This window comes from Chrysochloris asiatica, unplaced genomic scaffold (genome assembly GCF_000296735.1).
Source record: "Chrysochloris asiatica unplaced genomic scaffold, ChrAsi1.0 scaffold00026, whole genome shotgun sequence".
Classification (NCBI taxonomy): Eukaryota; Metazoa; Chordata; class Mammalia; order Afrosoricida; family Chrysochloridae; genus Chrysochloris; species Chrysochloris asiatica.
In genome coordinates, this window is record NW_006408544.1 from 10,053,506 (window position 1) to 10,066,117 (window position 12,612).

At 48.5% G+C, this 12,612-nt stretch overlaps 1 protein-coding gene across 1 annotated transcript in view; it reads right to left on the reverse strand.

Moving 5' to 3' along the window:
* Window positions 1–12,086, reverse strand: part of TRABD2B (TraB domain containing 2B) — a 377,495-nt gene extending 365,409 nt beyond the window's left edge. Inside the window, exons 1-2 of the mRNA XM_006839734.1 lie at window positions 11,985–12,086; window positions 9,384–9,944 (exon numbers count right to left, since the gene is read on the reverse strand). Coding sequence (XP_006839797.1) covers window positions 9,384–9,944; window positions 11,985–12,086 — 663 coding nt within the window. The remainder of the gene's footprint in view (window positions 1–9,383; window positions 9,945–11,984) is intronic.
* Between the last annotated feature and the right edge of the window lie 526 nt (window positions 12,087–12,612).

Sequence of the window (12,612 nt, forward strand, 5' to 3'; positions counted from 1 at the left end):
CATTAACCCACAGTGCCACACCAGGATTCCATCTGGCACATAGAAGGCACTAAAAAGTATTTTTTTGAAAGATTGTATAAAGATGGTAATTTTAAAATACAGTAATAAACAACAACAAATGAGCTAGTGCTTGCTGGGAGTCCTGGTGTGGTGCTGTAGAATAAACACTTGACTGCTAACCACAAGGTCAGCGTTTCAAACCCATCTGCCATTCCTCAGAAACCCTATACAGAACTGGCTCCATGGCACTTAACAACAACAAAGTGTTTGCTGAGGCTTTGGCGGTACTGTAGAATAAGCTCTGGGCTGCTAACCACCAGTTCGGTTATTCAAGCCCACCAATAGTTCCATGTGAGAGAGATGAGAGACTTTCTGCTCCCATGAAAATTTAAACCCCAACCCCCCGCCACTGAGTCTATTGTAACTCATAGTGGCTCCTATGTAGGGTTTCCGAGGCTATAAATCTTTTTGGGGACAGAAAGCCTTCTCTTTCTCATTAGCTGCTCCTCAGCAGCTAATGGGTTTGAACTATCGATCTGTAGTTAGCAGCCCAACGGATACCCACTACGCCACCACGGCTCCTGACGGCCTCAGAAACCCTATACAAGGTGGCTATGAGTCAGAACCAATTCCTCGATGGCACCTAAAAATAACAACAAGCATTTATTGAAGGAGCCCTGTTTTTGCGATGGGTTAGCACACTGCTACTAACTGAAAGACTGAGGGTTTGAACCCACCAACCATTCTGTAGGAGACAAGAGCTGGCAATCTGCTTCTGTAAAGATTTCACCACCACAGGCTGTTCTACTCTGCCCTGTAGGGGGCGCTATGAACCTACTTCACAGCACACAAGTGGTTACTGCGGGCTCCTGTATATCTGGTTCTGTATCACAGGGTATGGAACTGGCCCAAGGTTACCTTTCAAATGTATACAATAACTGTGGACACTAGTGAAGTTATCCTGGGCCAGTTCCAGGAAGCCTTGGAATGAGCTATCCTGGGCCAATTCCAGGGAGCCGTGCAGTGAAGGGAACTCCTGAACTGAGTCTGTACAACAATGGTACATTTATTTATACACTCTATTTTGTTTCCATAGGTAGATTCAGGGCAGGCAGTTCCTCTGAATGAGAGGGATATGCAGAAAACACAGGCTCAAAAGGTAAGAGCAAAAGAAAAGCTAATTGTCCTTGCTGTCACAGTAAGAAAAAAGAAAGAATCCCCAATAAAAAAAGGTGGCAAGGCCTCAGCACTCAGGGCGGAGGCAGATGTGCACTGCCTTCAGGGGTGGAGGGTGGTGATCAGGTGCTGATCTGAACACCTGCAGGAGAGGAGGAACACACAGATTCCAGCCGCAGGTGCTACCACACTGGTCTTAAAGCCTCACTTCATCCCCCAGGGATGCTAACACAGGACCTCAACTTCTATGGACCCTAAGTCTACAAGAGAAGTCAGGCCCTCACCCACCAATCCTTTCAAAACACAGTGCTAGAAGTTAATCATGGCACTGTGTTTCAAGCTCAGCCTTTTCTGTTTAAATTCAAACTGCTGAGTTTTCATGACGTGGCCCACAGAAGATAGTCCATTCTAGTGGTCACAGTTAAAAGTCTTGCTATGAAGTGGTGTTTGTTTGAAAAGCCCAGCCTTCTATAGTGGACTGCCCGGGAAGGCCCCTTACTAATACAGAAGAGAAAGAGTTGGCCAGACCATACAGACTGGGAAGGGCTCTCAGGTAGTAGAACAGCAGCCACAAATGCCTCGAGGAATGACCAATGATTGTATGTGGAGGAACTGAGGGAGACAGGGAAAATTGGAACAGTTCAGCATTCTTGGAGTCCAAAAGCAAAGTAGCAAGTAGAAAGTAAAATGTAAACCTCTGAAGTGAAACTAAAGTGGATGCATGGGATGAGGCTAGTGATGCTCTTGTGAACTCTGGGTAGTAATGGGGTGAAGTGAGGGGTGGGGAGACCTTTTCTTGCAAGTAGCAGATAAGGAAGAAAACTCAGCAAACTATTTCAGTATGGATGGCGATAAATCCAATAGGGACCCATGGATATTACAAAGTCCTGGCCAAATGAACTAGCCGTACGGCTGAATTTATCCATAGGTCTCAGGTGGAAAGTCTGAGGGTTGCTGTGAGTATGTACAGAGACCTAAACATAGTCCTTTGTTAGCATCCAGAGCTGCCAACATTCCAACCACAGATTACACCACAAAGCCCTGACTTCAGGACTGGAACACATGCCATCTAATTTTGCAATCAATTGTGAGCACATTTTGAGCTAGGTTTTTGAATCCAGTTCTATGAGGAAAGAAAAGACTGCCTAAGTAAGTAATAATCATAATCACAACTAAAAAATATAAGTGCCGAAAGAATGTCATAAAGAGTTCCACTGAGGGAAATAATAACAAATGTGGCAGTTTGGGACCCAGACTTCCCAAGTAGAGTAGACCTAGGATCATTCTAGGAAGACATCCTGGAGGAGGTGCAGCTTTGAGCAGAGCCTTGAAAAGCTCATAGGATTCAGACCGTGGAAGAGTAAAAAAGAAGGAAATTCCTGGAGAGGGAGGGGGCTGATCAAAAGCTACAGCATTTCTGAGCTTGGGGCAACCGTTTTGTGTTTCAGCGGATGCACAATGCAGATTTAAAAGCCTGAGGATTCAGGACAAGCTGCTTGGCGAGAAGGCTTGGCAGTCGTTGAGCAGAACTAAAGGCTGGGCCACTGGCCGCCTGTGGATTAAGTGGGCGGACAGAGCGCCAGTGATGGGAGATAAAAGGGAGTGAAGTGGATAATATTTAGAAGCAAACTCAAGGGGAAAAGAACGTCAGCAGCGTGGCTGGCAGGCTGTAGCACTCCTCATCATTCTTCAGTTTCCTCTCTCAGAAAGCTGCATTACCAGGCGACCTCTTCCTGGCTTTGAGAGATGTCCAAATGGGAACTATTAACAAAGGCACGCTCCCATTTTTATCTCCTTCAGAAAGTGCCTTGCCCATCAGGCTTTCTCTCTCTGGCCTGGAATTGGTGGGTGGGTTGAGGGAAAGAGATCAGACAATGTGTTTATGGATGGCGCTTCTTGGAATCCTTGAGAAGTGGTCCCTTCCAACTCTTAGACTGTAGAAGGCTGTGTCTATGAGCTGAAAATTCTTCAAAGCTAAGCGGCTAGGATTTCATGATGTGAAGATTTTTGGAATCCAAAAATGTCTGGGAGCCTAGTGTTCTAAGATTTCACCTCAGAGTACAGACTCAGGATTCAGAGATCCCATGAGTCTGGAAGCTTTCATTCTGTGAACTGATTCTGGCCTAAAATATTGCATGACACCATGATCACCAGGACCTCACTCTCTTTGGACAGACATGCTTAAGATACCCTATGCTTCTATTTCTGAATCTTGCCCCTCGCTACCAGAGAATACATATGGAATGTAAGGTTTGCGTTGATCAGGTCCTGCAGGGTGAACAGAGCCTGCCACAACTGCTGAGGCTCTCTGCAAACAGCCACCCGGGCACAGAAAGTATACACACATGTCTAGAGGTCAGTGTGAGGGGCCATCAAGGGACACTGCAGGAAAGCTCACATTGGCCTAGAAGACTCCAGAACAGTCATTCTTGGAGAGGAGTGTACAGTGTAAAGCAGGATTCATGCAACAGGACAAGAAAGGGTCTCATTATGACTGTGGAAAACCAGGGCATAGGCAAGACTAATACTCAGGGACTCTGTACCTAATTTCCCCAGCTAAAACTGTCTACCTCACAGGATGGAAAAGTAATGTGCATTATCCCTGAAAATATGGTGAACTCTGCAGACAAAGGTCATGTTTTCCCCATGTCTGTATTTGCATCACCCTGCACTGGCCTGATGAAGGAGACGGTTCTAACTGAGGGAGGGAGGGAGGGAGGGAGGGAGAGAGAGAAGTCACCTTAAAGGAGGGGTTCTAAGGCTGGCAGGTGTCCAGCTGAAGGTGCTGGGACAGGCTAGAGCTCCCTCTGTTCTGCAGACTGGCAGCAGCGAGCACATCACCGACCAGAAGTCACTGGCTTCCAAACAAGTAGGTATCAGCAACAGTCCACAAAAGAGAAGCAAGCCAGTCCCTCCCAACTACTCAAAATCTCAGGGTGTATTGGCTCAGGGCCTCCAAGATACAAGGACCATAGATGAGTACCACAGAAGACAGAACTGGATAGACACTGGAAATTGTCTAGCCATCCTAGTTTGGTGCTATGGGTCAATGCACCAGACTGCAAAGTCATTTGAACTGCAAGGTCAGCTAGCTATTCAAGCTCACCAGCTGTTCCTCAAAAACCCTATACAAGATCACTATGGGTCAGAACCGACTCGATGGCACTTAACAACAACAACAGTGCTCTCATGGGACAGAGGGGGGAAAGGACAAAACCAAAGTCACAGATAAGACACGAATGGGGTCAGTACTAGAACCTGCTTTGCATCTGAACATTATGTGTGTCTTTGTAGGAAGGCAGAGGACTATTAAAGTTCAAAATGAAGGTTCTTCACTATAGCTTATACAATCTTTCTCCATACATTCTTTCATTCAAAAGTGATAGTTGGCATAAAGGTACAAACAGAGTCAAGTGATCTCTGATCCTTTATTTCACTATATTCATTCATTCTCCAAATATTGATTGGGCACTTAATACATGCTGGACCTGCATGGTCTAGATATAGGAACTCTGACTGTAAACCAAAGAGGCCTTTCTTCATACATCTGTGCCAATTTAGCAAATGTTAAGGGTGCCAACTTCACAATGGTCTCCTAGGAAGACAGGACATGCATTCCAGGGAAGCTTCAGGTACCTAAAATATCTTTGGAAACTTACTTTTTTTAGAACCAACTTCAAATACAATTTATGAACCAGAGTTTCTGTACTTTTTAATTATGTCTCTCTGTCTCTCTCTTTACATTTTTTAAGAAATAAATTCCGTCACTCTACCCCAACACATACACACATACATTTCACCAGTTAATGTCTTTTTGATCCTCAAGTTATTGTCTGTAAAATACACATAATCTATACCCTGGTGCATCCCTGTGAGGATTAAAGATCTGTACTTCAAAGTCTAATGCAGCATCCTGAGCAGAGACAAAACTCAACACATGATGTTGTGCTTTCTAGTCTCCCTAAGGAGGGGGTTGGGAATTGTCAGCAACATTTCAAACCCTGGTGGCTCTATCCAAGGGTTCACGTTCTATACATGATAGTAGCTGGTACCAGTCCTGGAAAGCAGTAAACAGAACTGATTGGAATCTGCAAGTCCCAAGATTATCATACGATCTGGACTCATGTCTCAGGTATCACCAGGTACCTGTGGCAGGGGCCCTACCACCACCCATTAATCCAGCAAAGGGTAGACAGTGGGCCCAGCTAAGAGAGCTTCAATAGGGCAGAAATGAGGCCTCCAGCCCTTGAGCAGACCTGGGCTCTTTTCCAAACACAAGACCTACACCCAGGTGGTCATTTTACCTTCTCAACAACCTCTCATAGGTAGTGTCTCATCATGTCTTCACATAACCAGCTCAATTCTGAAAGACTGGTAACTACTTCCTCATTTGATACCAAGTCTTGTCCCAGACTAAATGCAGGATTGTGGTTTTAGTCCCAAGACAGAAACTAAACCCTGGAAGCAGGTCTCCTCCCTCTCAGTCCACTATGTTGAGCTGTGTCTACAACACATCAGGAAACTCTTTAGAGATCCTCTCCTCACCGTCTCCAACCCAGCCGCACAGCCAAGGGAAATAATTTCTCTACAAGTAGAATTTCTCCCAAATGTAAATGTATAAAGCCCCAAGTCCTAAAAAGGCGAACAATAAGGAATAAAGGACTAAAGGAAGAACTTCAGAAGGATACCAAATGCCTAAGCCAGGAGGAAGTCCAGAGAGAGAGCTTGGGTGTCAGGAAAAACACATTAAGAATCAGGCAAATTGGCTCTGTGTGACCTTGGGCAAGTCATTCACCTTGCTGAGCATCCACTTTTCAGAGCCATAGATTGTAAAACTTCAGTGAAATGACCAAGCACAAGAAGCCAGCTGCAGGGTGCCTGGCACATGGAAATGATCATAACCATTCTGTGGCATGCCATGGCTGGAAAGGACTTAAAAGATGACCTAATCCTGGTCATATTGTTTCACAGGCACGGAAACACAAGGCCCAGAGAAGGGAAATGACTTGCCCAAAGTCACATTGAAACACTCACAGTGATATATCGGGCCCAACGCCCTCAGTTTATTTTGAAATCTGAGTCCCAAATCTACCAATAAAGACAATTTCCCAAGCTATGCAAGGGTGCTCTGGTAGCGTAGTGGTTACGAATCGGGCTGCGAACCTTAAGGTCAGCGGTTCGAAACTACCAGTCGCTCCGCGGGAGAAAGATGAGGCTTTCTACTCCTGTAAAGATTTACACCCTCGGAAACCCTGTACAGGGTTGTTATGGGTCGGACCCGACTCGATAGCACTTAACAACAACAACAACAACAATGCAAGGGTGGGAGAAACTTATTCAGCTCTAGCGGTTCCTCTAGCCCATGGAGTCCCCATAGTGAAATTTCTTTCTCCACTTCACAAGGAAAAAGGTGGTAGTTCTATCTGGCAATAATATAAAATTTTAAGGCACTCAAGTTAAAACTAAAATCCCAGGCCTCAACAAAAAGTCATTCTTGTAAAGTTCCTTTTTCCCACCTTCCACTCTCACCTGCCCCGCCTTCCCAGCCCTAAATATTTTGCAATAACAGTAATGCTGAGAGGAAAGAAAAATAAAAATCTGATGCACTTACCAGATATTTTGGTACAATAATGTATCACAGATGTTCCTATCAAACTGTGCACGCGCGCATACAATTTGACTGCAAAGCCTTTCTGATTTTAAGTTTTGGATCCCTAACAACCCCATCCACACGGGCTCTGAGATCTCATCCTCCCCTGTTAGCCCAGTCATTCTCAAGAGGATGGAGGGGAGATTTCATCACCTCACTCCAAAATGATAACAGGACAAATTGGCGAGGTCGGACACTCTGGCAGGTGGTGAAGGCTGTGTAGATTAGGGAACCAAAAGGAATCCTGTTTTCTTTTGTTTGGGACATGCTTCCTACAGCCCTTTGGAGGAGCTGGACCCAAGCACAATTTTAAGAAGGGCCCAGGCTGGTGATGGGGTAGTCTGGATTTTGAAACCAGAGATTCCAGTTTGTTTGATCTTCAAACATGGGCTTTGGAGCCTGTCAGCGGCTCCTTGCCGGCCAATGAATGGCTCTCAGGAACTTTTCCTAAAACATAACTTCACACACTTTCCAGCAAATGTTTTCTGCCTACTCACAGCATCATTTGGTTGAACAGCAGTGTTTCCAGACCCTGAAGATAGTTTTGTTGTTTTAAAGGAGACAGATTAAAGCCAAGGGCTGTTTAACCAGTGGGCCCATTCACTCCTGTCAAACCTAATCGGATCCTTTTTGTGGGACAAAGAAGGTGTTGAGAGTGATAGTGGATCCCCCACCTCCCTCACCTAAAAAAGATATCGAGACCTATGGACAGAGAGGCCTCCCACAAACTTCCCTCCAAAATGAGAGGGGCGGTGAGCGCTGGGGGCCCCTCCGACACAAATAATATCAGCTCCGAGGCTGGCAAGGGAAAAGTCACTTCAGAGGGAGAAAGCCGGTATGTTCAGAGGGCTCAGTGCTGGGTCAGAGAATACACAGGATTTTCCCCCGTGGAGACGGAGTCAGGCATAGTCAGAACCCTGCGGGGCGTGACTAACTGCCCCAATATTCCTGCCACCAGGGCCCTCTGGGTAAGGACTCCACAATTATGGGAGAGCCAGCAGGAGAACCGACAAACCGGCCTTTCATTTGGCCGGCAAATCAATCTGGCTTCTTACCTCCCCAGGGACAATATTGCATTTCCCCTGGAAAAACAAAGGCCAGAGATCTCCAAAGGGGGATCAGTTTCTGCGGCTGTTTCCCTGGTGAAAAGCTTGCAACATCTTGGGAGCAGCTAGCAGATCTGGTCCCCTGTGCTGGAGTCTCTGGTCCAGCCAATTTATGGAACTATTTCTTTAATGGGGGTGAATGGCTCAAAAGCCAAACCTCACTCAAGGCACTGACCCAAGCCCTGTCTTGGAGCCCCCTTGCAGATCCCACCCCCTAAGCCCTGGGTGGAGCCCCCCTTGGTCCTGGGATTGACAGCCCTGTTCTCAAGGCACAGATGTGAACTCATTGTTCCCAGGCCCTTAGAGTTGAGTTTGGGGCCAGTGAGTTGTGAGTGACCTCTGCCCATGAAGCGCAAGCTTTTCAGGACTTTTTGCTGGATAAGGTCTCTGGCAGCAGAAACTTTAAACCTGCTAAGTCCCGCCCTATCAGGTTCAGAAATCAGAAGCATCAACCTTTAAACAAACACATTATTCTGAAATTATTAACCCCCAAACAATTCTTGCTGAATTTCTCATAGCTGAGAGAGGCACCTAGAGCTTTTTTAAAAAAAAAGTTGCTGTGGAGTCCATCCCAATTCATGGCACCCAATGTGTTACGGAGTAGAACTACCCCGCAGGGTTTTCAGGGGGCGCCTTAGGACAAGCACTCAACCGCAAGGTCAGTATGAACCGCAATGTCGGCAGTTCAAACTCACCAACTGCTCCTTGGAAACCCTACACAGGGTGGCTATGATTCAGAACTGACTCAACAGCACTTAGCTAAAACAACAACAGGCTTTACAGAAACAAGACTGCCTGTCCTTTCTTCCTTGGAGGGGCCAAGTAGGTTGGAACTGCCAATCTTTAATAATCAAGGGCAAATTATTTGTACCACCCAGAGCCCAAATGCTTTGAAAAAGCCTAGGAAATTCAGCAGTGCTTAACCTCAAAAGGCTAACGGGTCTTCCATAAACACTAGAACCATGACATCTCCCACGCCACCCCAGCCACAAGTGCCATGTCCTCCACTCTGCTGCCTTCAGAGGCATCGCTGTGTGTGCATATACAACAGCCTCAAAGACAGCCTCCTGCTCTGGGGACACCAGGGATCTCAAGAAAGCATAATGCCAACCAGCAACTCCCTTTTTGTTTTTGATCACTGTGATGTGATTTTTAAAAAAAGGGAAATTCTTTCTGCTCAGGCAAGCACAGCAGGTAGGGAGTGCATTTCCCCATAGGTAACTCCACCAAAATAGAAGCAGACACCCAAACTTTTACTCTCAACTCTGCTGAGCATCCATTCCCCCCAACCTACCACAAAGAAGCCGGAGACCTACCCCATACTCCAAAAGGACCTCTCCGGAAAAGGGTAAGGACCAACTCTAGCTGCCAGAGGAGAAAGACAATCAAGGAAGAGGCCAAGGTGCACAGGGGTTACCCAGCTCTGGGGATGAGGATGCCACAGGCCTTACCTGGGAGAAGTTGAGCCCGTTGAGTGGGTGGCACTGCTCCTCCACCCGCTCCACTGCCCCAGTGCTCTTTTTCATCTTCTCGGCCTGCTGTGCCAGGTAGAGGTCTAGGACTGGCACACCACGGGAGCGCACATCAGTCTCTGTGAGCGAGTTCACCATGAGCATCACCCACACGGGCCTCTTGCGCTCCCAGTTCCCTGCAATGGCATTGAACAGGTAGTCCGCATAGAGTCCCTTGCCTCGCTGCGCAGGCGTCATCCAGGAAGGCATCATCAGCTTCACATAGTCTAGGTGGCGTTTCAGACGCCAGTATAACTCACGAGGCAGCACGTCTTGCAGGTTCTCCCCGTGGGGCAGCAGTTGGCAGCTGGCCAGGGCTGAGATGGTATAGGGGTCTGTCAGGTCTAGCTCAAAGTAGACACGGGCACTGGCCTGAAAGGCTGACTTGGAATTGTCTGGGATAAAGTCCCACACCCGGGTGTATGGGACGTGGATGGTGCCAAATAAGTAGGCTGGGGGGTCGCGTCGAATAGTCCACAGGAAGGAGTTCAGGTCCCTCTGCTGCAAGGGAAGATGACAGAGAAGACAGTGAAGATGAAGGCAACAGAGGAGAACTGAGGGTACCATAGAGTCTTCCAAGTGATAAGGAACAAGGGCTTGGGAACCTAGAAAACCCATATGCAAATCCTGGCATTGACCTGTATAACTGTATGATCTTGAGCAAATCATTCACTTCCTACAGGCTCAGCTTCCTCATCTGCAAAAAGGGGGTGAGAGCAGCTATCTCTGGGGGGTTGTGAGAATTAAAAGGCACACTGTAAGTTTATCGAGCCCTACATGCAATGTCAGGCACAGAGCAAGTCAGCAACGAAAGGAAGCTATCATTATGATTAGCATTCGCCATGCGTGCCAAGGACTGTCACACCACCTAAGAATATTCATGCTTGGCCAAATCAAACCTTCACGGGTGGTGTTTCATAGGGAGGGTGGGGAGTGGGGGACCAAGAATACAGCTCTGGCAAGAAGGAAGGAAGTCATATAACTTTAAAATTCAACCATTAGAAGATGCATGCCAAGAGTACTTTGAAAGCAGAACACCTATTAAAAACAGCACACCTATTTAAACAGCTACTTTCAATTCATCAGGGTAGATATAGTTTTCTTTTTGGAGGGCAGGGCTAGGGCGTCAGCTACTCTGTTGGACCAGCTGAGACCACAGATGAGAAAGTGCTTTAAGCCCTGCAAAGCCAAGTGTAGTCAGTATCAGACTCTGGTTTAGGAGGGGAGGATTCCCTAGAATTGGACCCAAGAAATAGGCGCTTTTCAGGTTATTCCTCTAAAGGTATATCTGGTCTAGACCTTCAATTCTGCCATCTTCTATGACCTAAGCTCTGATTAAGTGTTATGTGAGAGAGACAGAAAGAGAAGAAGAAAAAGGAGGAACAGGAACAGTAGCAATAGAACTATTAGCAGTGATAATAGTAGTAGCAGAGGCTTGAAGCAGCAGAGTCATTCCTTTCTCCAGATCCACGTTGAGACCAGGGGTCAAGGAGCATGAGAAAGGGACCATCATTTCTTTCAGGCAAAGCCATTTTTCATCAGAATAATCCTTGGACTGGCCACCTGCAAGCTTTAGATCATCTCATATTTGCTTTCTGCCCAATTCCACCACAAATGAAAAGTATGTGTTGGGGTGGATGGTTGTTGAGAGGAAGAGAAGCGTATTATGCTAACATCCCCCAAATTGCAAAATCAGTCTATTGGAGGAAGAGCTCAGAGCCAATCAACCAGTTCCTAGCACCAGACCAGGCAGAAAGCAAAGGTGCACCTTGCCCAAGGTCAACTAACTCACTGCAGAGCAGTGGGAGGACCCTCTTCTGGCCACCAAGCCATGTTATTTTCACATACTAATTAACACTTTGAGGGTGGGATAGTTACTGAGGGATGAGGGGGTAATCAAAGGATTCCTTGTTTTGGAAGGAAAATTAGGAGAAGCATTAGGCCAGCATGTCTTGGCACTTCCTTTTCCTCTCCTCTGGAATCTTCCCTCTTTTCTCAAAAGAACACTTGGAAGAGTGGGCGCTAAGGTCTGGACTGCAGAGGAAGAGGGAAGTGGGGACCAGCACCTGAGAGAACGCTTGTCTTAGAGCATACTGAGAGGGCAAGGGAGAAGGAGCAAACTGTGTGAACGAGAGCAGGCAGAGGGTAGAAGGACTAGGAATAGTAAAATGATACAGATTTAGTCAAAAGGAGCAGCCACCAGAAGAGTAAGCAGATAGGATAAGAGTCAGAAAGAAGAGAGCCAAAAGGAGGCAAAGAGAAAAAAACGTCCAAGAAGGAAGAAGGAAAGTGGAGAGAAGAGCGAGCCAGTCAGCGTCAGCGTGCGAAGGACTGGAGAGAGGGAGCGCCCCTTTTCGGCTCGCCGGGACGCAGCTAGAGCCAGGGCAGGCAGAAGCGAAGGAAGGGAGCCCAAGGCTGCGCCCGCCCGACTGAGGTGGAATGGGTGGGATGAGGTGGGTGCGGAAGGCAGGACCCAATCATCGTCCCCACGGGGCTGGAGTGCCTGGGCGGGCGAGAGTGGCGGGGCAGGCGCTCGCTCACCGATCCGGGCGGTCGGCACTGTCCTCCGTCCGGGGGCTGCGGGCGGGCGCGGGCGGTAGCCAGAAGGGCGGCGAGCAGCGGCCCCGCCAGGGCGGCGTGCATCCTGCCGGGGCCCACGGGGCACAGGGGACCCTCCTTGGGCGGCGCCCCCTTAGCGGGGCGGGGAGCCCCCAGCCGGGCACCTAGGTTTCTCAGGAGCGCCGGGCTAGAGCCACGGGATGCTGGAACCCTCCGGGGCGTGGCTGGATGTCCCTGCAGGACCTGGGGGGGTCCCTGTGGGGCGGGGCTCCGTCTGTGGTTAGAGGGGACCCTCTGAGGCTAGGCCCCCTCGCCAGGGCGCACAGTCCCGTGGGTCGGGCCCCGGTGTTCAGAAAGCACGCGCGGGTGCAGGGGCGCGTAGGGGTCCTGGGGCTATGTCCGAGTCCAGGGGCGTGCGGGGTTCCTGGGGGTGCTACCGAGATCCCTGGGTGCTCAGAGGTTCCAGGGCTATGCTGGGGACTAAGGGCGTGCAAGGGTCCCAGGGGTGCCTAGCGCTCCAGGGGGCACGCAGTGGGACAAGTGCGGCAGAGGGCGCGGCGGGGGCGGGGGTCGGCTCCTGGGCGCCCAGCTACCCCTGAGCCCGGCTCAG